The sequence below is a fragment of the Sapajus apella genome, unplaced genomic scaffold (assembly GCF_009761245.1).
Source record: "Sapajus apella isolate SASKATOON/1434 unplaced genomic scaffold, GSC_monkey_1.0 scaffold8, whole genome shotgun sequence".
NCBI classification, from domain to species: Eukaryota; Metazoa; Chordata; class Mammalia; order Primates; family Cebidae; genus Sapajus; species Sapajus apella.
The window spans coordinates 16769966-16797006 of NW_022436948.1; the positions used below are offsets into that span (position 1 = coordinate 16769966).

General features: G+C 38.9%; 1 protein-coding gene across 3 annotated transcripts; it reads right to left on the bottom strand.

The window, feature by feature from the left end:
* Positions 1-5618: 5618 nt before the first annotated feature.
* Positions 5619-25547, bottom strand: N6AMT1 (N-6 adenine-specific DNA methyltransferase 1). Of its 3 annotated transcripts, none has more exons than XM_032277098.1 (6): positions 25372-25547; positions 23125-23211; positions 22270-22360; positions 19939-20022; positions 11513-11654; positions 5619-10096 (listed from the first exon to the last, which is right to left on the bottom strand). In XM_032277098.1, exons 1-6 carry the CDS (start codon positions 25503-25505, stop codon positions 9990-9992), a joined length of 645 nt encoding a protein of 214 aa, XP_032132989.1. In that variant the 5' UTR covers positions 25506-25547; the 3' UTR covers positions 5619-9989. The 3 variants fall into 3 exon arrangements, with proteins under 3 accessions (XP_032132989.1, XP_032132991.1, XP_032132990.1); XM_032277100.1 differs by lacking the exon at positions 25372-25547 and adding an exon at positions 24545-25048; XM_032277099.1 differs by lacking the exon at positions 19939-20022.
* Between the last annotated feature and the right edge of the window lie 1494 nt (positions 25548-27041).

Below are 27041 nucleotides of genomic sequence, written 5' to 3' on the forward strand. Positions count from 1 at the left end.
TAAGCATTAGTTTCACATGGTGAAAATCCCATCTCTACTAAAAACACAAAAATTAGCTGGTTGTAGTGATGCATACCTGTGGTCCAAGCTATTCCAGAGGCTTGTGTGGTAGCACATTCCTATAATCATAGCTACTTGGGAGGCTTAGGCATGAGAATTGCTTGAAACCTGGCGGCAGAATTTGCAGTGAGCCAAGACTGAGTCACTGCACTCCAGCCTGGGTGACAGAACAAGATGCTGTCTCAAAAAACCAAATGAAAATAAAGAAAATTGAGATGATTTGAGTAGAAAATGTGTGTAAAATATAGAGATTAGTAGCCAGAATATATGAAGAATTAGTTCTTACAAATCAGCAAGTAAAAAGACAACAGAAATCTGATACAAAAATGCTTCAATGACAATAGAGCAGAAATATCTAAATGGCTAATAAACATGAAAATTTCAACCATATTATTCATTAGGAAAATATAAATCAATATTATATCTACTAGATTGGAAAAATCTAAGAAGTCTAACAGTCCCAAATATTGATGAAGATATGGTGCTACAGAAACTCATATACACTGCTGGCAAGTAAACTGGCACCTTTCTGGAGAACAATTTGGCATTATCAGGTAAAATGAAACGTAACTGTACTGTATGATTTAGAAATTCCACTTCTAGGTACTGATACTAGAGTACCAAAAGACATGTACAGAGATGTTTATGGAAACATTATTCATAATAGGGAAAACTGGAAACAAGCTAAAATTCATTGACCAAAGAATGAATAAATGAACAGTGGAATATAACAGTGAAAATGAGTGAATAACTCATGAACATGGAGAAACTGCACAAAAGTATTAAGCAGAAAACTCAATTTGGGACATTTATAAAAATATTTTAATAATCTATTAAAATTCCAAATGTGCCATCACCAAGGGCAAGTGAAAAATCATTGACTCCAGTAAGGCAGAACTAAAGGAAGTTCTGCAAGGGAAAATTGCAGGACACTGCACTGTCGAGAAACGTAAAGGACCTGAGATTTTACTCACAACCTGACCAATTAAGTCTGCCACAGTTTCACTGTTGGCAGAAAAAAACAAAGCGTTTGTGTCAGAGACAGGAGCTTTATTACTCACAGTATTAAAACAATAGTTAGCATGAGCAACAGCATGTTTCATCAGTTTCCCCTTGCCTCAAGTCTTATGGGGGCAACATGGATGGGCTGGGCTGGATCCAACCTCCTTGGCCTCCCACAGTATAGGGATTACACCACACCCAGCCTCAATTTTCTTTATGATGCTTTTGATGAACAAAACTCTTTACTGTAACTGGATTTATCAGTCTTTTAGGATCTGTGATTCTTTTGGATTTTATAGATACACTTTCCCATTCCATTGTCATAAAAATATTCTCCTATATTTTTTCCAGATTTAAAATTCAAGCTTTTTATTTATAACTTAATCCATTTTAGTGAACTTTTATATATGGTGTGAGGTAATAATCTAATTTTATTGTTTCCCTTTGAATATAATCACTTATACAGCACTATTCTATTTGTTCTGCAGTTCCATTTCATCATACATTTCTATATATGTACATGTTTCTAGATGGACTTTTCATTCTGTTTCAGTTTATCTTTGAGTCAGTATAAAACCGTCTTAATTACTGTTGTTTAATAATAAGTATTTGGCATCTGAGTACTTCATGCTCCTATTATCTAGGAGTGTCTAGGCTGTTCTTGGTCATTTGTTCAGGTTTTATGAAAAACACTTTTGGGACTTTGACTGGAATTTTACTGTTAAGTATAGGAATAATTGGTATCTTTATAATGAGTCTTCCTAGTCATAAACATGAATTAATTTTCCATTTACTTAGGTATTTAAAATGTCTTTTAGGCTGGGCGTGGTGGCTCATGCCTGTAACCTCAGCACTTTGGGAGGCCGAGGCAGGTGGATCGTTTGAGCTCAGGAGTTCAAGACCAGCCTGGGCAACATGGAGAGACCCCCGTCTCTACTAAAAATACAAAAAATTATATGGTTGTGGTGGTGCACACCTGTGGTCCCAGCAACCCAAGAGGCTGAGGTGGGAGCACTGCCTAAGCTTGGGGGTTGGAGGTTGCAGTGAGCCAAGTTCTCGCCACTGTACTCCAGCCTGGGTGACAGAGCAAGACCTTGTCTAAAAAAAAAAGTCTTTTAATCTAATTGCATGTTAGTCCTGTAGATGTTATGTTTATTCCATGATGCCTTATTGTTTATCATTTTTAGTGGTATTATTATTTTTTCCTACTTTGGGGGACTAATGTATAGAAATACAAATGATTTTTGAATATTTTTTTGATAGGCAACCACTTTCCTAAATGCTCTTATTATAAGTCAGTAGTTTTAAAATGTTTTCTTGGTAAATACTATCATCTGTATTGACAATTTTGTTCATATTTTCCTATTCTTTTCCCGTTCATTCTTCTTTTCTTATTTTGCTGGCTAGGACTTCCAGTGAAAATGTTGAATAGGAGTGGTGATAGGTGGCAATTTTCTCTTGTTTTTGATTTTCACAGGGAATGCTTCCAGTATTTCTACTTTCAGATTTGCCAGTTTTTTGTATACAGACCATATTGGGTTAAGAAAGTTCCTTCTCTTCCAGTTTGCCAGGTATATTGAATTTCAACAAATGTGTGTCCACATCTGTTGAGGTGATAATGTGTTATTTTACTCCCTTTAACCTATTAGAATGATAAATGGAATTTATAGATTTTTCTATTAAACCATGGTTACATTCCTGGGATAAACTTAACTTGCTCATAGTGTGTCATCTGTTTTATATATACTGCTAGATTTAGTTTGTTGAAGTTTTATTCTTTTTTTCCTCTATGTGAATGTGATTGGCCCCTCAGTTTCCTTTCTTATATAACCCTTATCTGGTTTTGTTGTTAAGGTTTTACTTGTCTAATACAATTATTTAGGGGAAAGAATTACAAGAATTACTTCTTCTTGGGGATGCAGTTTAACTATATTGGAATCATCTGACTGAGTCCTGGCCACTGGAATTTGAAGTAACTTATGCTACTTCTAGGACTGCCTCAAAAATCTCTCATGCAACATCTTAACTTAGAGATTACAGGCTGAATGTGATGGTGGCACAAAACAGAAGGATCCTGAGTGTCTGAATAACTAAACGGAATAGAACACTTTCTATCCCCTGGACAAAGCACATTAAGATTATAAAATGCATAAGCAATAAACTTTTTTTGTGTCACTAATAGGGAACTTGGTACACCAGTTGAACCTCTGTGCATGAGAATAACATAGACTGTAAGATCATGGCCCAGTTCACATAAATTTAAAATAATAAGATGCACACCCAAGAAGCCCTCTGCCCCAACTTCAGAACTGGGACATTGCAGTCCCTTTGTGGTATTTAGCTGGGTGCCTGGTTCTCCTCTAGCCTTTCTCCCAGCCATCTTTACCTCCTCTAATCCCACTGGTTAGCACTAGCCTGAAGTTTTTGTTTATCATTATGTTGCCTTTTTGTTTGTTTGCTTTGTTTTTTCTCTTACTTTTAAGTATTTTTTATAACAGTTTTAGTTTTACAGGAAAACTGGTAAGAAAGTACAGAGTTTTATTGTAGACTCATGTTAAAAAACAGAGTTTGCACAAACTATAAACACATTGCACAGTTTCCCTCAATTGTTTGCATCTTGCATTAGTGTGGTACATCTGTTACAATTGATAAATCAGTATCAATTGTAACAGATGTACCACACTAATGCAAGATGCAAATAATTGATACTGGTTTATCAGCTGTAACAGATGTACCACACTAATGCAAGATGCAAATAATGTATCATGATAATTATTACTAAAGTTCACAGTTTATATTGGGTTCACTCTCTGTTCGGTAATTTTTAAAATGTCATTTGATTTTTTTTGAGACAGAGTCTTGCTCTTGTTGCCCAGGCTGGACTGCAATGGCGCTGATCTCAGCTCATTGCAATCTGCCTCTCCTGCTCAAGTGATTCTCCTGCCTTAGTCTCCCAGGTAGCTGGGATTATAGGTGCATGCCATTATGCCCTGCTAATTTTTGTATTTTCAGTAGAGATGGGGTTTCATCATGTTGGCCAGGCTGGTCTCAAGCTCCTGACCTCAGGCTATCTGCCTGCCTCGGCCTCCTAAAGTGCTGGGATTACAGGCGTGAGTCATTGCGCCTGGCCTAAAATGTCATTATTTCTTCTTTGACATATGAATTGTTTAGAAGCCTGTTTTAAATTTTGTAAATGTATGGGGAGTTTTAATTTTATTTTTATCAATTTATAACCTAAATACTTTATAGTCAGAGAAGACTAGCTATATCATACTGATTTTTTGAATTTTATAGGGGCTTACTTTGGTGTAGTATGTAATTATGTTTGTAAACATCCCACGAGTGCTTGAAAAAGAATACATATTCCCTGATTGTTAGTTTCAGAGTTCTATATTAGTTATGATATCAAACTCACTGCTATTGTTCAAATCTTCTGTTGTCTTTTTGGTCTCCTTGATGTAGTAGTAATTGAGACAGACTATTTAAAATCTTCCTGTATGATCAATTTGCAAATTCTTGTATTTCTCTTTGAAGCAATTTTACAAGTTGTATTAAAGTTTAGAATTGTATCTACTTGTTGAAGTATAAACGTTTATCATTCTTTACTGTATTAGTCTGTTGTCGCATTGCTATAAAGAATTACCTGAGACTGGGTAATTTATAAAGAAAGAGGTTTAATTGGCTCACAGTTCCACAGGTTGTATGGGAAGCATGGCTGGGCAGGCCTCAGGTAACTTAGAATCATGGCAGAAGGCAAGGAAGGAGGCAGGAGTAGGAGGAAGAGAGTGCAGAGGGAGGAGTTACACACCTTTAAACAACCAGATCTTGTAAGAATGCACTATCACAAGAACGGCAAGGAGGAAGTCCACCCCTATCCAATCACCTCTCGACAGGCCCCTTCTCCAACACTAGGGGATTAAAATTCAACATGAGATCTGGGTGGGGACACAAATCCAAACCATGTGTATTCTTAATCATGCTTTTAATTTTGTACTCAGCGTATTAATTTCTGAGAGCTACTGTATCAGAGCCAACAACTGGGTGGCTTAAAACAAATGCATTCTCTCATAGTTCTTGAGGCTAGGTATCTGAAATAAAGGTGTGGGCTGGACCATGCTCCCTCTGAAGGCTTGAAGAAAGAATCCTCACTTGCTCTTCTGGCTTCTAGTAGTTGCTAGAAACCCTTGGCTTTCCTTCACTTGTTGACTCATCATTTCAACCTCTGCCTCTGTCTTCATATGGCATCCTCCCTATGTCTCTGTTATTGTGTTCAGATTTTCCTGTTCTTATAAGGACACAAGTGATATTGGATTTAGGGCCTACCCTAATCCAGTATGACCTTGTTTTAACTTGATTACATCTCAAAAGTCCCTAATTCCAAATAAGATTATATTCACAGGTTTCAGCTGGACATAAATTTTGTTGGGGGGATACTACTCAATCCAGTACAATCAACTATTAATGTAGCTGATGCAGGATATTTTGCTCCTTAGTTCAGTTAAATTTGAGTTCTTGTCGCCCAGTGAGGAAAAATTAGGCATGCGTACACACTGAAAGACGAGGAGGGCAGAATTTATTAAGTGAAAATTTCTACTTGGTAGTTCAGTTTCTACTTGATAGTCAGGAACAGTCACCCAGCCAGCATTGTAACTCCTTTGTCTATTGAGTTAGAGGCATGAGAAGCCCAAAGTGGCTGAGGAGCAGTCTTAAACTTTCAGTTCAATTAAATCATTATTGAGCCACTTGGTGTAAAACATTCCACCCTATGTAAGCTCTCCACAAAAAGAGGGGTCCTTCATGCAGGTTTTCCACCTCACAAATTGAATGCCAGGCCTCCCACAGGCGCTGAAGAGGCGTGGCTTCTTCCTTGCATAAGGCACAAATTCCTTGTGGCTCCACCCCATTCTTCCAGCGCATGTGCAGGTGCTTAGTCTAAGCCAGTCCACATTGATTTATTTCCCTTATTGCACATGTGTTGAGAAACGGAATTTTCCACATTGGGCATATTTAGGCAAGCCACCTGTGCACAATGACCTGGGCAAGTTGGAGGTTCTCTGGGGACTCTTCCCTATTTGACTAGGAATGTGGTTGTCTCTTTCATAGCTATCCATTTTATAGATTGGTCTAATATATCTTTTACCAGTACTATAAGAAAGTGGCTGACATGATTATGGAGGCTAAGTGGTCCCATGATCTGTCATCTATTAGCTGGAGACCAGGAAGTCCTGTGGTATAATTCAGTCTGAGTCCAAAGGCGTGAGGACGAGGGGAGCCAATGATGTAAATCCATCTGAGGGCAGGAGGTGAGATGTCACAGCTCAAACAGTGAGGCAGGAAGAAAAAAAAGGGTGAATTCTTCCTTCCTCTGCTTTTTATTCTATTTAGACCCTCAACAAACTGGATGATGCCCACCCACCTTGGGGATGGCAGTCTCCTTTACTGAGTCCCCCAATTCAAATGCGAATCTTCTTTGTAAACACGCTCAAGACACTCCAGAATAATGTTTAAACAGATATCTGGCACCCTGTGGCCTATTCAAGTTGACGTATAAAATTAACCATCACAAGTCCGCCCTTGTCAATTTGGCACCCATACACATCTCCTTATACCATACTTAATTGCCCCATAAAGATAATAACAAGGTCATAATTCCATCTAACGTGATTAACAATCCAGCATTCTACCCAAAACACACTAACCCATTTCCCAGAAGAGGAGGTAAAGTCTTCGTGTGATGTTTACTCTCTCTTTGATATCCCATAACTTAAATACTATGATATAAAATTAATCAAGGTTGGGCATTGGAGCCAATTTAAAAGATTAACAATATTTAAACACTATGATATAAAATCAATGCATCTTACATTACAGAATAAGGAAATGAGAAGAAAAAAAACAAAGCTACACACACAAAATGTCACAGCAAAATATGGAGGACATACTTTTGACAATCACAATCTGTTTCTGTGACTGGTTATATGATCAAAGCTGGTATTTCTTCCACCACTTATTCTGTATTTTCTTTGCCTTCGGCAAGCACCTCATCTGGTCATGGTACTTACCTGGTGGTGACCCAAACCTTGATTTCTGAAAGGCCTGGGTCATTAGTAGTTCTGTCTGGATTAGGCTGTAGTTTTCCACTGACCTTAATCACAGGGCATGGTAACACTAAGAGATGTCCTAAGGAATCTCGTGTATTCCTGACATACCTTTCCTTGCCACCACTGGGGCGGCAGTCCAGTTTCTACCTGGTAATCAGGAACAATCACCCAGCCAGTACTGTAACTCTTTTGTCTATTGAGTTAGAGATATTAAGAAGCCCAAAGTGGCTGAGGAGCAGTCTTAAACTTCCAATTCAATTAAATCATTATTGTGTCTCCTGGTGGAAAACATTCCACCCTATGTAAGACCTCTAGGCCAGCAGAGCATGTCATAGGAACAGGAAGCAAAAATTTTGCTAGTGGGTCAGTAAGACTAATGGTGTTCCTTGAAAATAGAATGGTTTCCCTTCTATTTTGACCCCTTGATTCCTGGACCTGTGAATCCCGGTCATAAGAGAAATGCATCATATACTGGATGCTGATTCAGAGCATAGACAGCCTTCTAGAGAACCTTGTCCCAGCCCTACAAGGCACTGCTATATAGCTGGTGCCAGTACTGTCTTCAAAATGCCATTCCACTGCTCTATGTAGCCAGTTGATTCAGGATAGTAGGGAACATGGTAAGACCAATTAATTCCACGAGCATGGGCCCATTGCCACACTTTTGCTGCAAAGTGAGTTCCTTGCAATGCTGTGTGGAATACCGTGGTCTTAGATGAGGCATTCTATAAGTCCATGGCTGGTAGTTTTGGAAGCATCACATGAAGGGAAAGTGAATCTGTATCCAGATAAGTTCTATTTCAGTAAGGACAAAATTATCCCTTAAACAATAGAAGTGGATCAATGTAATTAACCTCCCACCAGGCAGCTGACTGATGACTCTGGGTAATGGTGTCATATCAAGGGCTCAGTGTTGGTCTTTTGCTGGCACACTGGGCACTCAGAGGTAGCCTTGGCCAGGTCAGCCTTGTGAACAGAAGTCTATGTTGCTGAGCCCATGCATAACCTCTATCCTCGTCACCATGGCTACTATCTTCATGAGACAATTGGGTGATGACGGGTGCCTGGAGAAAGAGACCTGCTGGTATCCACAGAATAGGTCATCTTGTCTACTTCATTAAAATCCTGCTTTGTTAACCCTTTGGTGAGCATTCACATGGGGCACAAATACCTTCACCCTTTTTGCCCATTCAATGTCTATCCACATACCTCATCCCCAAATTTGTCACCAGTTTTTCAGTTATGTTCAACTCCCTGACCATCCAACAAAACTATTGGCCACGGCCCATGAACTGGCATATAACTGAATATCTGGCCATCTTTCCTTGTAAGCAAAGTCAACAACCAGGGGGACTTCTCAAAGTTCTGTCCACTGGGAGGATTTCCCTTCATCACTGTCCTTAAAGATGGCCCAGAGATGAGCTGTGGTGCTGCAGCTGTCCACTTTTGGGTGGTGCCTACATATCATATAGAACCCTATGTAAACTAGGCCGAAGTCTTCTCTTTCTCTGTCAGCTGATCATAGGGAAGTCCCCATGAAGCACAGATGCAGGCTGAAAGAGAATGTTCCGCAGGGAGCCTAAGTGGGGACTATGGAAATTTGGGCTACTTCTTCATGTAACTTACTTGTGCCTTCAGGGCCTGCTCAGGCCCAATCGTGTGTATACCATTTCCATCTAATGATGGAGTGATGCTGTGCATATCCATCTTTGTGTGTTGGTGGGCCGGATAACATCCAGTTAATGATGGGCAGCTCAGGTTGCATGGCAACTTGGTGACTCATAAAGTATCAGTCTCTACTAAGGCCTAATAGGGGGCCAAGAGCTGTTTCTCAAGAAGAGACTACTTATTGTGGCTAATAGCATGGCTTTGCTCTAAAATCCTAAACCATGATTCACCTATAGAAACTTACCAGAAGCTTCAGACAGCATCCCTATCTGCCACTGCCACTTAAACACCACTGGATCTGCTGGATCATATGGTCCAAGTGGCAGAGGAGCTTGCACAGCAGCCTGGACCTGTTGCAGAGAATTTTCTTGTTCTGGGCCCTACTCAAAACTAGCAGCATTTTGAATCATTTGGTAAATGGGCTGGACTAACCTAACGAAATTGGAAAATGATGCCTCTAAAACCAAAACAGGCCCATGAAGTATTGTGCCTCTTTTTTAGCTGTAGGAGCAGCAAGATGCAACTATTTATCCTTACCATAGAGGAAATATCTCAACATGCTCCGTGTCACTGGATCCCTACCAATTTCACTAAGCTAGAGGGTCCTTGAATTTTAGTCATTTATTTCCTACCCTCTGATGCCAATGTCTTTCTCCTATGTCTAGTGTAGTTTCTTGCTCACTAGGTCCAATCAGCATAATGTCATCAATATAACAAATCAGTGTAATATTTTATGGAAGGGAAAGGCAATCGAGATCCCCATGAACTAAATTATGATGCAGAGTTGGAGAACTGACATATGCTGGAGATACGACAATTAAGGTGTATTGCTAGCTCTGCCTTCTGAAAGCAAACTGCCTTTATCAACTGGTATGAAAAAAAAAAAAGACACCTGCCAGGTCAATTCCATTGCCTACTAAATAATGATAAAATAAATATTTCATACATAACTCATATTTAAAATGCAAATTATAAAAATACATATTTAATTGTACATGTGCAAATAATTCTATAGAGAGTGAAAGGGAATGTTTCACCTTTGTACCTTGTTTTAATGAGAAGTTTCTGGAAAAATTCCTTGTTAACTAATGAATGACATCAGTTTCAAAATATGCTAAATGCATTCAGTTTCCAGTGGCTCTGGGCACACATTGTATGCTAGGACCTGGTGAACTTGAGGACTGAAAGAATTTCTTGGCCTGCTTGTCTGGAAAGTGCAGTGGTTCCTTGTAGACCTTTTGTCTTCATTATTTTCAAAATTTCTTCTAAAAAATCAAAAGGTAAAATCCATTAAGTCATTTGCTAGTGTGCATGATCACTAAGCAATTTAATAAGATGATAAACACAAATGATTTATAAGTTGTATTCATCTGACAAAACAACATATATCAAATAAATGCCTATTAAAGCTAACATGGTCTTCAGCTAGATGGGAGCACTTTGTATTTTAAAAGTGTTGCTGGTAATTGTGATCAGAATGAATGGTTTGCTTTGCAGTCATAGCCTACTTTAGGCCCAGCGGAAACATTAATTGTCCTTTTTGTTATAGCAAGTGATCAGTTTTTTTAGTTGCTTGGCTTCAATCTCTGCCCTATATCTTTCTCTTTGGATGACAAAAGCCAATGAAAGTGTGGAAGAACTGAACAGGGACATTGTACAATGAGAGCGAAAGTAGTAGCTTATTTCTTTCTTCCTTTTATAAATAAATAAAACTAAGAAGACTGAACTAAGAAAATGAAGAAAGAAAGAAGGAAAGAAGGCCGGGCGCGGTGGCTCAAGCCTGTAATCCCAGCACTTTGGGAGGCCGAGGCGGGTGGATCACGAGGTCAAGAGATCGAGACCATCCTGGTCAACATGGTGAAACCCCGTCTCTACTAAAAATACAAAAAAATTAGCTGGGCATGGTGGCACGTGCCTGTAATCCCAGCTACTCAGGAGGCTGAGGCAGGAGAATTGCCTGAACCCAGGAGGCGGAGGTTGCGGTGAGCCGAGATCGTGCCATTGCACTCCAGCCTGGGTAACAAGAGCGAAACTCCGTCTCAAAAAAAAAAAAAAAAAAAAGAAAGAAGGAAAGAAAAGAAAGAAAGAGGAAGGGAGGGAGGGAGGGAGAAAAGGAAGGAAGGAAAGAAAAAGAAAGAAATGCAAGCAAGAGAAAACCAGCAATCGTGATTTGAAAGGCTGAGGATTTCTAGTATAAGCTAAAAATCAAACTTGAGGTGTACAGAAAAGTAAGAAAAATTATGGTAAATTTAGTTATAAAGCAATATGAAAACAAAGATATAAAAATCTATACAATAAAATAGCTTTCATGATAAAACTCCAGACGAACTAAAGAGTACAGCACATTGTCAAGGGCATTAAGACTAGAAGTTAGAGAGAAAATTCATAATACTGAGAGTGAGGTATTTGAAGAAAAAATTAGAGATTTTTGTACTTTAACATTTGGTTATAAATGGGGAAAGGAGAAGACAATACCTTTTAAAATCAGAAAAATTTACTTCTAAAAACCTCTTTTTTTCTCTTTCAACATGAATTTATGTCTGTATTGGCCATTGTCAGTGATTAACTGTTTTAAGTGATTCATTAACATGCCATGTTATCTTATAAATTGTAGTATTTTACATTAATAACTTTTGATTTCAGCAACATAAATACTTAAACAATAAACTGGTCTGTATTACCTGGGTTGTTTTCTTTAATGGTAACTAAATAGAATAATCCTCTTGGTGAAAGGAGATCTGAAACCAGGGGAAAAAACCTGTCCATGACTTCCCGACCATTTCTGCCACCAGCCCAAGCTGCCTCTATTCCGTGACTTCCTACCTGTGAACAATTAGAAAGAATGTTTTCTTTTAACTCAAGTTTGATTTAGATCACAAACTGAATCTTATCTTTGACAAGTAATATCACCAAACAAGTATATATTTTGCATTTTACTGCAGATGAAAGAGCAGTAAAGTTGAATCTAAGTTTCATCATTTTCTAGTGTGTAACCATGGATAAATTAGTAATCTTGTTTGTGAATTACTTTCCTCCTTTATCTGTAAAATTAGAAAATAAAATAGTTCCATATGTACAATCAGAAAAATAATAAAAAATACTTTTATCCACTGTTAGGAATAAATGAAGAAGTATATTTAAAGTTTTGAGAACACGGCCCTGTATCTATCAAGGGCTTAATAATAGTTATTACTGTTAATACAATGCTTAAATTGAGAGATTTGGGTAGCTTTGATATTTAATATAGAAAGAAGCTAGAAGGAGGAGCTTGTATTATAAGAGACCTACTGTACAGAAACAAAGTTTCAAAGTGTCCCAATGCATTTGGTCCTCTTGTAGATTAAAGTGTGAAACACATAGATCTTTTCTAAGGAACCCATTTATTATACATTATATAAAGGCATACTGAAGCATGTTTCCTCTAACATCTAATTATATTTTAGAAACAAAATCCATGAGAGTTTATACAGTATTTAGATCCTTATCATTGTATGTTTGCGCTTTCTCGCTTTCTCTCTCTGTCTGTCTTTTTCTTTCTTTTTTCTGTCTGTCTGTCTCGCTCTGTCACCTAGACTGGAATGCAGAATGCAGTGATATGATCATGGCTCACTACAGCTTCCACCTCCTGGACTCAAGTGATCTTCCCACTTCAGCTTCCCAAGTATCTAGGTCTACAAGTGCAAGCCACCATGCCTGGCTAATTTTTAATTTTTTTTTTGTAGAAATGGGGACTCTCACTATGTTGCCCAGGCTGGTCAAGAATTTCTGGCCTCAAGTGATCCTCCTAGGTCAACCTCCCAAAGTGTTGGGTTATAGACATGAGCCACCATGACTGCTCTATTGTGTATTATTTTCTTTTCCTTTTTCTAAGATGGAGTCTTGCTCTGTGGCCCAGGCTAGAGTGCAATAGCATGATCTCAGATCACTGCAACCTCTGTCTCCCAGGTTCAAAGATTCTCCTGCCTCAGCCTCCTGAGTAGCTAGCTGAGATTACAGGCATGTGCCACCACACCCAGCTAATTTTTGTATTTTTAGTAGAGGTAAGGTTTCACCATGTTGGCCAGGCTGGTCTTGAACTCTTGACCTCAGGTGATCTGCCTGCCTCGGCCTCCCAAAGTGCTGAAATTACAGGTGTGGGCCACTGCGCCTGGCCTTGTATATTATTTTCAAGATTAAAGAATGTTTTGAAGATGTCACTCAGAAGTTACTTTAACCCTAAAACAACATTTTCTTTTGGGTCCTATGTCCATATTTTAGTTTAAATTATTTTTACACAATAGTGCCTTCTATTTATTCATTTAATGCAGCATATATTTCCTTATTTAAAATAATTCCTTTATAGCTAAACCTTATACATATATACCTTTATGAAGAAGAGAAATGTTCACATACCTGCTTTTAAAAAGCCACACCTGTAAGTTGAACAGAGCTTGAAGAAAAATAAATTAAAAAAAAGCCACATGTTTTGATTTTACTGTTTTGTCTGTCTGCCTTTCCCCTATCTTCTACTGCACACACAGGTTTTTCTTTTTTGCCATGTTTTACAAAGACAGGATGTACACTTACTTGTATCTGGCTTTTCTCATTCAACAGTGCCTTATGAAAATCTCCTATCATTTGATATAGTTCTAATCCATTCTTTTTTTTTTTGCTATTAATCATGCCACATTATTATTTTTTTTCCCCATTTATTTTATTGCATTTTAGGTTTTGGGGTACATGTGAACATGCAAGATTGTTGCATAGGTACACACGTGGCAGTGTGATTTGCTGCCTTCCTCCCCATCACCTATATCTGACATCTCTCCCCTTGCTATCTCTCCCCAGCTCCCCACCACCCCGTCCCTCCCCTATTTCCCCCCAACTGACCCCAGTGTGTAGTGCTCCCCTCCCTGTGTCCATGTGTTCTCATTGTTCAACACCTGCCTATGAGTGAGAACATGCGGTGTTTGATCTTCTGCTCTTCTGTCATTTTGCTGAGAATGATGGTTTCCAGGTTCATCCATGTCCCTACAAAGGACACAAACTCATCGTTTTTGACGACTGCATAATATTCCATGGTGTATATGTGCCACATTTTCCCTATCCAGTCTATCATCGATGGGCATTTGGGTTGGTTCCAGGTCTTTGCTATTGTAAACAGTGCTGCAATGAACATTCGTGTGCACGTGTCCTTATAGTAAAACGATTTGTAATCCTTTGGATATATACCCAGTAATGGGATTGCTGGGTCAAATGGAATTTCTATTTCTAGATCCTTGAGGAATCGCCACACTGTCTTCCACAATGGTTGAACTAATTTACACTCCCACCAACAGTGCAAAAGTGTTCCTATTTCTCCACATCCTCTCCAGCATCTGTTGTCTCCAGATTTTTTTAATGATCGCCATTCTAACTGGCGTGAGATGGTATCTCAATATAGTTTTGATTTGCATTTCTCTGATGACCAGTGATGATGAGCATTTTTTCATATGTTTGTTGGCCTCATGTATGTCTTCTTTTGTAAAGTGTGTGTTCATATCCTTTGCCCACTTTTGAATGGGCTTGTTAAGTTTTTTTCTTGTAAATCTGTTTTAGTTCCTTGTAAATTCTGGATATCAGCCCTTTGTCAGATGGGTATACTGCAAACATTTTTTCCCATTCTGTTGGTTGCCGATTTGCTCTAATGACTGTTTCTTTTGCTGTGCAGAAGCTGTGGCGTTTGATTAGGTCCCATTTGTCTATTTTGGCTTTTGTTGTCAATGCTTTAGGAGTTTTGGTCATGAAGTCCTTGCCTACACCTATGTCCTGAATGGTTTTGCCTAGATTTTCTTCTAGGGTTTTTATGGTGTTAGGTCTTATATTTAGGGTTAATATAATTTGTTATGTGCAAATTTGATACTGCCATTTTGGTGCTAGATGGGTGTTTTGCCCGTTAGTTGATGCAGATTCATCATTGTGTTGATTCTCTTTACCTTTTGGCATGTTGTTGGAGTGGCTGGTACTGGTTGTTCCTTTATATGTGTAGAGCCTCTTTCAGGAGCTCTTGTAGAGCTGGCCTGGTGGTGACGAAATCTCTGAGTACTTGCATGTTCCCAAAGGATTTTATTTTTCCTTCGCTTATGAAGCTTAGTTTGGCTGGATAGGAGATTCTGGGTTGAAAGTTGTTTTCTTTAAGGATGCTGAATATTGGCCCCCACTCTCTTCTGGCTTGTAGGGTTTCTGCTGAGAGATCTGCTGTGAGTCTGATGGGCTTCCCTTTGTGGGTAACCCGACCATTCTCTCTGGCTGCCCTTAGTATTTACTCCTTCATTTCGACCCTGGTGAATCTGACGATTATGTACCTTGGGGTTGCTCTTCTTGATGAATATCTTTGTGGTGTTCTCTGTATTTCCTGGACTTGAATGTTTGCCTGCCTTGCTAGTTTGGGGAAGTTTTCCTGGATAATATCCTGAAGAGTATTTTCCAGCTTGGATTCATTCTCTTCGTCGCATTCAGGTACACCTATCAAACGTAGGTTAGGTCTTTTCACATAGTCCCACATTTCTTGGAGGCTTTGTTCATTCCTTTTTACCCCTTTTTTTCTCCAGTCTTGCCTTCCCGTTTTATTTCATTAAGTTGATCTTCGACCTCTGATATCCTTTCTTCTGCTTGGTCAATTCGGCTGTTGAAACTTGTGCATGCTTCACAAAGTTCTCGTGTTGCGTTTTTCAGCTCCATCAATTCACTTATATTCCTTTCTATTTTGTCCATTCTCGTTAGCATTTCGTCAAATCTTTTTTCAAGGTTCTTAGTTTCTTTGCATTGGGTTAGAACATGTTCTTTTAGTTCACAGAAGTTTCTTACTACCTACCTTCTGAAGTTTGATTCTGTCATTTCATCACACTCGTTCTTCATCCAACCTTGTTCCCTCGCTGGTGAGGAGTTGTGATCCCTTGTAGGAGGAGAGGTGTTCTGGTTTCGGGTGTTTTCATCCTTTTTGCGCTGGTTTCTTCCCATCTTTATGGATTTATCTACCTGTTGTCTTTGTAGTTGCTGGCTTTCAGATTGGGTCTCTGAGTGGACGTTCTGTTTGTTGATGATGAGGTTATTTCTGTTCTTAGTTTTCCTTCTAACAGTCTGGCCCCTCTGCTGTAGGTCTGCTGAGGTCCACTCCAGGCCCTGCTTGCCTGGGGATCACCTGCGGCAGCTGCTGAACAGTAAGGATTGTTACCAGTTTTCTTCTTCTGCTATCTTTGTCCCAGAAGGATACCCACCAAGTGTCAGTCTGATCTCTCCTTTATGAGGTGGCTCTTTGGATATACAGGGGTCAGGGAACTGCTTGAGGAGACAGTTTGTTCTTTATAGGAGCTCAAATGCTGAGCTGTGAGCTCCTTTGTTCATTCTGAGCTGCTGGGCAGGTACGTTTAGGTCTGCTGCAGCAGAACTCATAAACCGCTTTTTGTTCCCAGGTGCTCTGTCCCAGGGATTTAGGGCTTTATGAGTTTCCGTTATGCTGCTGCCTTTTTTTTTTTTTCCCTTCAGAGCTGCCCTGCACAGCAAGGAGGCAACCTAGTCACTGTCTGCCTATAGAGGCTTTGCTGAGCTGCTGTGGGCTCCGCCCAGCTGCCGAGTGAACTTCCCTGCAGTCCTGTTTATATGGATGTAGTTAGAACTGCCTCGGCAATGGTGGCCCGCCTCTGTTATTGCAGACTCTCTTTGTAGTGGTGGGTTGCCTTGGCAACGGTGGGCTGCCTCAGCATTGGCTGCCTACCTCCATAGGGGTGGGCTGCCTCGGTAATGGCGGACACCCCTCCCCTACAGAGCAGGACCGTCCCGGGTTCAGCTGCGCTTGCTGTGAAACTCTCAATTCAGAGTTTCTGATTGCTGTTCTTTTGTGGGGGTGGGACCAGCCTAGCCTGGTTGTCTGGCTCCCTGCCTCAGAGCCTTTTTTTTTTTTTTTTTAAGTTGGTGTTCGAGTCGCCTGTTGAAGAGGCACCACGGTGTGTGTTTTTTCCCGTGCGACAACTCACTCTGCTGGCTTAAACAGCAGCACTGAGATTCGTGGCACTTTTTTTGCCCTGGAATCTACTGTCCGGGTTCCCTGCTCAGTCCCCTTTTTAAACACACAAATGGGCGACTTCCTGTGGCTCCAATCACCAGCCAAAAGGGCACCCGGATTGGTGTATTTTGTACGGAGAACCGCTGCTCCAGGGCGCCGACAAAGCAGCTGCACAGGGCAAAGCAGCGGTGCCAGCCGGCACAGCCGCGCTGGCCGAAACAGCCACGCTGGTGACCTGTGGAGCTCCTCCGCCTGGGAATTTCCTAGTCTGTGGGCAATAAAAATGCGGTGTCCACTCACCCTCTGTGCTTTCACTGGGAGCTGCAATCCTGAGCTGTTCCTAAACGGCCATCTTGGATCAAGCTCCTCCCACATTATTTTTAATTACATACAAAGATCTAATGTCACCCAGGGACCATTTCACCCACTGCTCTGTTTGGCCGCCAGCCTCATCTCTCTCTTCAGCAATGGCGAGGTGGATACCCTTTCCTTGGGTAAGAGAAATCCATGGTTTGCTGCTCTTGCCAATAACAAAAACACTGGAAAGTCGAGTCGCAAAGCTGTTGGCATTGACATGCTTCATGTAAACCATGTCAAAAGATCCAGGGTGTCTCTCTCTGTTGGTGATCACACCAATTCTTCCTAGGTTAGCACCTCCAGTCACCATACACAGGTTATCATGTCAAACTTGATGAAATGAGTAATCTTGCCAGTCTCTAAATCAATCTGAATGGTATCATTCACCTTGATGGGGTGATCAGGGTAGCAGATGGTGTGAGCATCATGAGTCACCAGATGAGGGATTCCCTTTGTGCCCACAAAGATTTTTCTAACTTTGCACAACTTGTACTTGGCCTTCTCAGATGTAATATGATGTACGGCAAAGTGACCCTTGGTGTCACAGATCAGACGGAAATTCTCTCCCTTCTTGTCAACGCTGATGACATCAACAAAGATTCTGAACATTAAAGATCAAGGCCAGATCATCTTCAATGTTTCAAAACACTGTTTTTATGACTATATAAAATTTAGAAGTGAATTGAGGCTGGGTGTGGTGGCTCACACCTGTAATCCCAGCACGTTGGGAGGCCAAAGCAGGTGGATAACTTGAGGTCAGGAGTTCAAGACCAGGCTGGCCAACGTGATGAAACCCCGTCTCTACTGTTAATTCATTCTTTTAAGAGCTATATAATATTTTCTGGGAGAAAAGTATTGCATCTTAGTTGGCTGTTAATGAGCATTCACTATGTCCATTTGCTTAATTTTTTTTGACTCTAATTATTCCCACACCTATCATAAGCTTCTCAATACAATTTTCCACAAAATGAATCATATTAGGAAATATATCACTTCCTCTATTTTTCTTTAAGACTTTCCACCTGGAAACTTCCTTTTCCTGGCATTCTCTCTGCTTTTCTCCTGGGCTAAACTCCCCATTTGTGCTGTTGGCAGAAATCAATAGCATCTTATTTCATGTTTCTGGATATATTAGTAAGTATAGCCACAGCTTGTTATACACATAAACTCTTATTATTTGTATATTATGTTTCCTGGATCTAATCTCTGAGTCTCTTTTATCTTTTTGAAGTCTTCTCCGTATTTTCATGCTCTGTGCACTTAAATCTTTCTTTCACTGGGTTTCGAGACCACTGATTCAGGTCTTCACAATGATCACATTCTTTTTTAATTTACTGTCTAATGTTTTAATGTATAAAACATATTTTGAAGCTCCAAGACATCTTTGCTGTGTTGTATTTTGATCCTGCTTTCTAGCTAATTGCCCAGCTCATGAGAATATGACAGTTTTTCACTCCATTGGGACAGCAAAAAAGCCCAAGGCATTGCCTACACTCAATCGTCTATATGTCCCAGCAGCTATAAGGCTCAGAAGCACGTGGCTTAGGGCTAGAAATGTGTTAGAAAGGAAACCCATTCAGGTCACCATGTTCCCAAAATCTCCTTTTCATTGATTAGTCTTCCCACCAGTTTGATAATGGTTTTCTAAAGAGCTTTATTAAGCTGCATTTCCTTCAACTGCTGTTCACCTTATGACTTCCTTGTCATATGAGTTCATACGGCAGCAGAGCAATAGCTTTTTCATTGTTTAACTGCCATCAGTAGCAACAGCAGTCAAATGAATCTTTCCCATCTTTGTGTTGAGGTGAATGTAATGTTTACTAGCCTTGCCAGAGAATAATTATCAAAGAATAAAAAAAGCATAATAATGAAAGGAAAGCGAGGCTTAGCCCATTATTAAACTTTGACCATTCCTGGGAAAAGGTTAATGTGGTTTACCTCTTCATCACTGAGATTTAAAAAATTAATATATTTCAAGATTATTTCTTTTCCCTATCTGAAATGAGAATTGGTTCCACTCTTCCACTTTTTAGAAATACCTGTGAAAAGAGGAAACCGGAAACTTTCAGAAGGAATTCCCATGTGAATTTAAGGTTGGTTAAAACATTTTTTTTTTTTTTTTTTGGAGACGGAATCTCACTCTGTCAGCCAGGCTGGAGAACAGTGGCCAATCTTGGCTCACTGCAACCTCCATCTCCCAGGCTCAAGCAATTCTCCTGCCTCAGCCTCCCAAGTAGCTGGGATTACAGGCGTGTGCCACCACGCCTGGCTAATTTTTGTAATTTTAGTATAGACGAGGTTTCACCATGTTGGCCAGGATGGTCTTGAACTCTTGACCTTGGGTAATCTGCCCGCCTCGGCCTCCCAAAGTGTTGGGATTACAGGTGTGAACCACCACACCCAGCCAGTTAAAACATTTTGTTTTGCAAATTATTTTATTCATGATAAAGGATATAATATATATGTACATATACAGTCAAATATATGAATATAAACTCCATGGCCTGATTTGAATGTGATTTTTAATGATAGATATATATCATAGTTTGTATTTCCATCAAAGGTTCCTTTCCTAGGTCTATTAATAGGACCCAATTGCTGACTATTAGGAGTAAAATCAGAGTAGTCTGTGATAGCAGCAGCTGACTGATGTCATAGAATGATATTCTTTTGATTTTACAAACAAAATAATTGAAAATATTAATAATTAAATTTTGTTGTATGTTTTACCTCTTCAGAAGGAGTCACTACATAGGGGGGATTAAACACCAGAAGATCAACTTTTTCCTTCAATCTTGGTAGCAAGCCTTTGACCTAAATGTATTCAACAGTGAGAATTTTACATTAAACTCTGAATTAAATAATTGACAAATCAATCTTTAAAAATCATCTCCCATGTTTTTGGGAAAATAATGTGTTGGGGCTGCACTTATGGAGAGAAACGAAGTTAAGTATTTTTACATTTTCACTCAGATAAATAATATATGCAATTAAATAAAAATATGAAAATTAAATTATCAGAATGAATATAAAAAAGCCTGTACTCCTCAACAGCATATATATTTATACTCTGGGTTCACTTTTAGAAGATGAAATAAGGAAGCAAACTAATTTTGTATAATCCATATAGACCTGGATACAAATTTACAAGTATATTTGCTAACATTTTCACAATTTTCCTGTGTCTCTATAGATACCTCCTATAATTTACTGGATATTGTTCTATAATTTCTTCTATCCCTGGTGTTTCACCATTCTATCAAAAACACTTAATACTAATTATGGACACATTAAAGACATTTTTAGGCCAGGCATGGTGGCTCACGCCTGTAATCCCAGCACTCTGGAAGGCTGAGGTGGGTGGATCACCTGAGGTCAAGAGTTTGAGACCAGCCTGGCCAACCATGGCCAACATGATGAAACCCAGTCTCTACTAAAAATACAAAAACTAGCCAGGCGCAGTGGTGGGTACCTGTAATCCTGGGAGGCTGAGGCAGGAGAACTGCTTAAACCCAGGAGGCAAAGGTTGCAGGGAGCCGAGATTTTGCCACTGCACTTCAGCCTGGGTGACAGAGTGAGACTCCGTCTCAGAAAAACAAAAAAGAAATAAAAAAAAAAAAATCACCCCATTAATCTCATGTAAATCACTGGAGTACCTGCCTTGATTCTCTAGTTTTTATTAGCAGTAACAACTTCTAATAATATGAAAATAATTTCTTATCTCTTCGGTGTAATTCCTTCTAGGGTACAAAATCATTTGTAAATTAAAAAAAAAAACAAAACAGGAAAGCTAGCTACCCTCATCATAAGAAAAGTGCAGGTTAAGGAACACAGAAGTATTTTGTATTTCATATGTCTGCCTGATGTATGCTATCATTATTTTTGCCTCTAAAAAGGTATTTCACACATATAAATTAAAAACCCACTAATTAAAAATTATCTTACCAATATAACGTAAAATATTTTAACAACTTCCACTTGAAAATGTGTGATGTTAACTTCTTAAAATGATGGTTGGGCAGTTGTAACTTGTTGTTTTTACCTACTGAGGACCCACTGCCCCTTTCTTCTGATTTAATTTCCTTGACTTTTGTTAGGGAAGCTCTACCTCCCATCATTCTTGATCTAAGTGGCCTGAGCAGCGTTTATCCCAACCCAGCTCCTGAGATGGCATTATGAGTTGAAGTCAATCATCTCCATATTCAAATCTCCTTTGGCCACAGCAAAAGGTTGAGAGATAGGCACATAACCCAAGTTGATCCAAATAATACTCATCTGGGGCCTCTTCTAGAGTAACTGAATAGAAAGGGATTCTTTCCTTGGGAAGTTGCTGAGAAATAAGATATAGATAGGCAAACATCTTGTTACCATGAAGGGAAAGACTGCCTAGGAATAGAACCACCAGAGAGAATTTCAGAGATAAGAAAAAGATGTCTACAACATTATTTGAGTTCCTGGAAGTAGCTGTGCTGAAGCCATCATTTTCTTTCCTTTTTTTTTTTTTTTTTTTTTTTTTTTGAGACAAGGCCTTGTTCTGTTCCCCAGGCTGGAGTGCAGAGGCACAATCATGGCTCATGGCAGCCTCGACTTCCCACACTCAAGTGATCCTCCCACCTCAGCCTCCCAAGTAGCTGGCACCACAGGTGTGAGCAACCACACCCAGGTATCTTTTTTAATTTTTGTTTTTTGTAGAAATGAGGTCTTACTATATTGTGCATGCTGGTCTTGAACTCCTGGGCTCAAGCAATTGTCCTGCCTTGGCATCCTAGAGTGCTGGGCTTAAAGGCATGAGCCGTTACACCTGGACTAACTTTTAAAATTTAAGTCAGTTTGAACTGGGTTCACTGTCACTTCTGATAAAAGAGGCCTGATCCATATAAGTTAATATAAATTCCTTTTGAATTGTGGAAAAAATGGATTACATCAATAAAGAATTTACATTGTATGGGGTATACTTTTTCGTAGGTCAAAAGTTAATTACTTACCAAAGTTTCTTTGTCCTAAAACATCTTAACCTTATTTGAAAATAAAATTATTATTGGACAAAGATTAATAGCTTACCAAATCTGTAATAACTGGTTGAATGTGGACTCTGTTACAGCGTGCTGTCTCTAGGGTACAAGCCGCTGCCTCAGGGTTAATATCAGTGCACCTATAAACAGAAATGGAAGGAAACTATATCCTATGTCCACAAGGCAAATCTGTTACTGAATAATTTCAAGGAATGTTCCACTAATTCTACACAGAATAGCTTTAGAAAAAAAATAGAATGCTTTCAATAATGGCAAAGAAAAAGAGAACAAGGATTTGTTCAATTGATAAAGACTGTTATACTGATAAAATGTCCAAGAGTAGAAGAATGCAGACACATGCACACATATCTGAAGGAATTTATGAAATTCTGATACATCCAATGAAGGAGTACTATGCAGTCACCAAAAATGAAATTTAAAAGGAATTTTTGATAGGAAAATGCTTATGAGACAAAATTAAATTAAAAGCATAGGAAATGAAAAAAAAAAAGAAGGAAACACAGTTGGACCATGTATGGTAAAATTTATAGGTGATTTTAATTTTCTTCTTTATACTTTTCTATATTCTCTAATTTTTCTCTAAATAAATTTAAGCAACTTTAAATTTCTTATGATTATCAAATTATTTACCTAAGAAACAAATCAAATTTAGAGATGATCTAAAATTATGCTGCTTCTATAATTATGCAGTATGATAATACTGCATAATATAATAGTTATAATATAACATAAAGTAATAATCTTTAGAGAAGCATAATTTGTAATCTGGGTTCTTACTACACTTAAATACTATAAGATACATAGTGTTTACTTAAAATTATTTCATTCGAGTTATCATAGTTAACCTGTCAGTGGAAGATCTAGATGAATATGATGTACTTACATGTACAAAGCCTGAGGACCTATCATAGAGGCTAGGAATGCAGATACTACACCAGACCCTGCCCCTACTTCCAGGCATATTTCCACTCTAAAAAAAAACCAAAATAAATATTAGTACAGTAGAATCAAAATACTCTTAACAGAAAACTCTCATGCTAGTTTTATTTCTAGCATGTATATTTCTCTAGCATCATCACTCACTTGCAAACATACAAAAACAGAAAGGAAATTCATAAGCTCTGACAACTACTTTATACTTAATATTACATAACTCGAAATTACTAATATTTTGAGTATGTAATATAAAGTCCATAAAAGTTATATATTACCAAACACGGTTTTCAGTTAATTTCAACAAATCATTACATTAAAAAGTATTGAAAAATGTTAATCTAGGGTTGGAAATATTAATATGAAAGACAAAATTCCTTCACACAAGAAGCTCTTAGCTTAGTATTTCCTAAAATGATAGAGTTTGTATTATTACAAAATTTATTTTTGAAAAAGGTGCCTCTATCTTTTCATACCTAACATAGAGCCATGAGAATATCCTAGAGAATTAAAATGTCCCCCAATAATAGAGCAGGACAAAATTCCTTTTCTGTACAGCTATATGCTACTTGGGAAAATAGTATCTGCTGATCTTCAAATGTTAACCATCTTAGAACGCTGTTAATTATAAAATCCTCATTCTACTGTACTTTATCTTTCCATTAAATTTATTTTCTTGACTATAATCTTGGAAGTTGTTTCTTTTTCAGAGCCAGACTCTTGCTCTGTTACCTAGGCTAGAGTGCAGTGGTGCCACCATAGCTAACCGCAGCCTTTAACTCCTGGGCTCACGCCATCCTCCCACGTCAACCTCCCAGGTAGTTAGGACAACCACAGTGCCAGGCCTCTACAATGTTATACATGCATCAAAAGCATAAATTATCCCCATTACAAGATCAGCTTGATGGCATTTAGGGAAATTTTTAGCGCTAAACTCCCCAAATAACTACCCAGCAACAAGCTCCAGAGGTTTTAAACTTTTGGAACCAGTCTACACATCTGACAAGTCTTTACTAGGTGGTAGTAAGGTCTGTGAATCTCACCAGGTGGCTTCTCTTTGAAAATAACTATCATGGTCTCATAAATAATTAGAATTCCAGGACTAGAAATAACCTAAGACTTCATAACAAAATCGGCTCCTTTTACAGCATATTTTGCAGTCCAATTTGTGCTTGTAAATCTTTCTGGGCTATCTTGAGAAGAAAAGACAGGTTATAAAACAGTACTGTTCCACTCTGTATTCCAGTAAATCCAAAAGTTCCATCATCTACAATCAAAGACTAGTTTAATAAGAGCTGGGGCATTTTATACGTGGAAAAATATGACCAAATTTAAGAGGGATAAATAAATACAATATAGATCTTTGAAACCTGACAGCTGTTTGTTCCATCCTGAGAAAATCCAGTTCAAGTCTTATCTTCAAACGAATCTTAACAACTCAAATTCCTTGGATTTAAAAATCACAATGTCAGTATTCATTCTTTCTGCTATTAATTTAAAATCGACGGCGATCACTTCAACAAATCCATTTAAATAGTTGTAACGTGTTAGGGTAGACTATTATCTGCTAGCAGCATGTAACTTTAAAAATTTTTTTTGTAACAATTAAATGAAAAATTCCTCAGTATCACTAGGCACACTTCAAGTGCTCTGTAGCCACACGTGAGGACTGGCTGGTGATAGAATGTTATTCAGTGGGTTTAAAAATATTTCCCCACTCCAGTAACATAACTTTCTTTCATGTTTGGGTCCTTCCATTGTTAGAGGGTGCTTTCTATGTGCTGAGTAACTCAAATAATACCACGCAATTTCAATATTTAATGCTTTAAAAATTAATATAAATAAGCAATGTTTTCAGAACATTTTGTTTCCAAACGTGTTACACTACCGCTTCTCTCAGGGACTTGTGTTCTCCAGATTAACAAGTGACAGGAAAATGTTACGTCTTTGCGTGGTAAGCAGCCAGGGAGCTCGTGACCAGAGCAGCTCCCTGGCAAAGGAGATGTGTCCTCGGCACACTCATTACTTGTATCTACAGGAAAATACTCAATTACGGCGTCCTGTTGTCAATCATCTGCAAATGGACCCCGCCTCCTCCGGCTCAGGGCGGCGACAGTCACCGTCCCGGCCCTCCGCCACTGCCGCTTCTTCAGAACGCCCCAGCCCTCTCCCGTCAGAACCCCATCCCTCCTCGCACCCCGCCAGCTCGGCAGCCGCTGCCTCGAGCACGTCCAAAAGCAGGAACGTGTCCTCCGCGGGCTCGTACACGTCGCTGAAGGCGCCGCGGCCCACGTGTCCGTGCAATGGCGTGGGAAAGCTCAGGGCTGCCATCTTCCTGCAGTGCGTCCCACGAGCTTGCGCCAGGCTCGCGCATGCGCACGCCTTTGGGCACAGGCCTAGGAAGAGGGTGGGGTTCCGGGCGAGCAGTGTGTTCTTGAGTCTTAATTCTAAATTTGTCTGTGGACCTCCTTGAAATTTCTAAGTAGACGGTTGTATAATCTATGACCATTGACATTTGCTTGCTTTCTTTGAACATTTAAATTTTATTCTGTGAACTAGAACCTGATAGTGTACATTCTGAGTTGTTTTTGACTAAGGTGAATGTTCTTTCTTCATTCTAATGATGTTTGGAAATTCTGTTTTATTCCTAGTTTGCAAGGATTTGAAAAAATATATAACAAATTTTACTATTTTTTTTGCCCGCTGAACTTTAAGCTTTACACTATACAGATGAAGACTTTTCTCATTTGATTTTTTGCTGTACTTTATAAATTGCCTTCCTGATGAATCATGAATGCACTCTTTTTATAAACCTCACTCAAGCAAGATATGTGGTTTAATACACTGCTGAATTTGGGAGGTTAATAATCTGGCTCTGGTTTTTTTATCACGATTATGCTATCCTCATTGTATTAGTTAGGACTGTTTCTGGAACATTAGGTAGAAAACCATAAAACTGGTTGGGCTTGGTGCCTTTTGAATGGATGGATCTTTGATGTCTTGGAACATCTGTAAGTTATTAGACTATTCAGGTATTTGCATTCTTTTTGAGTTGATTTCTGGTTTGTTTCCCAATGAAACATTTTTACAGCTAGTTTTTTACATTTGAGAAATAAAAATACAGAAAAGTATTTGGGTCACAAATTTAATTTATTTATTTGGAGACAGACTCTTGTTCCATCTCCCCAGGCTGGAGTTCAGGGGCGATCTCGGCTCACTGCAACCTCTGCTTCCCAGGTTCAAGCAATTCTCCTGCCTCAGCCTTCCGAGTAGTACCTTCCTCCACACCGGGCTCATTTTTGTATTTTTAGTAGAGATGATGTTTTCCCATGTTGGCCAGACTGGACTCAAACTCCTGACCTCAGGTGATCCGCCTGCCCGGGTCTCCCAAAGTGCTGGGATTAAAGGCGTGAGCCTGTAATGTGCCCAGGCCAGGTTACAAATTTTAAAACCCCGAGTTTTAAACCCAGAAATGACAGTATTTTATCATGTTTTCTCAAAATATTTTTTAAATACAAGAACTAAAATATTACAAATGAAATCAGTGTTCTTTCTCTACTTGTTTTTTTTAAATTGGTCTCATTGCTAATTAATGTTAGGAATGTGTTCATTTGTTTCTTTCTTTGTAAATTCTTCATTTTTGCTTATTTTACCTTAAGTTTTGCCTTTATTTTGTGAAAGTTGATAAATAGTTTAATAGGGCAAATAGTTCTACATAATTTATTGTGAAAAAGCAGCCTTTTCTAGCACCCAATGTCCAATTTCTCATGTCTCATTTTTCGGAAGACCATCTTCAACTTTTATCTGTTTCTTTTGTCATTCATTTTCATATCTCTGTATACTAAGCTTATAATAGTACTTCATTTT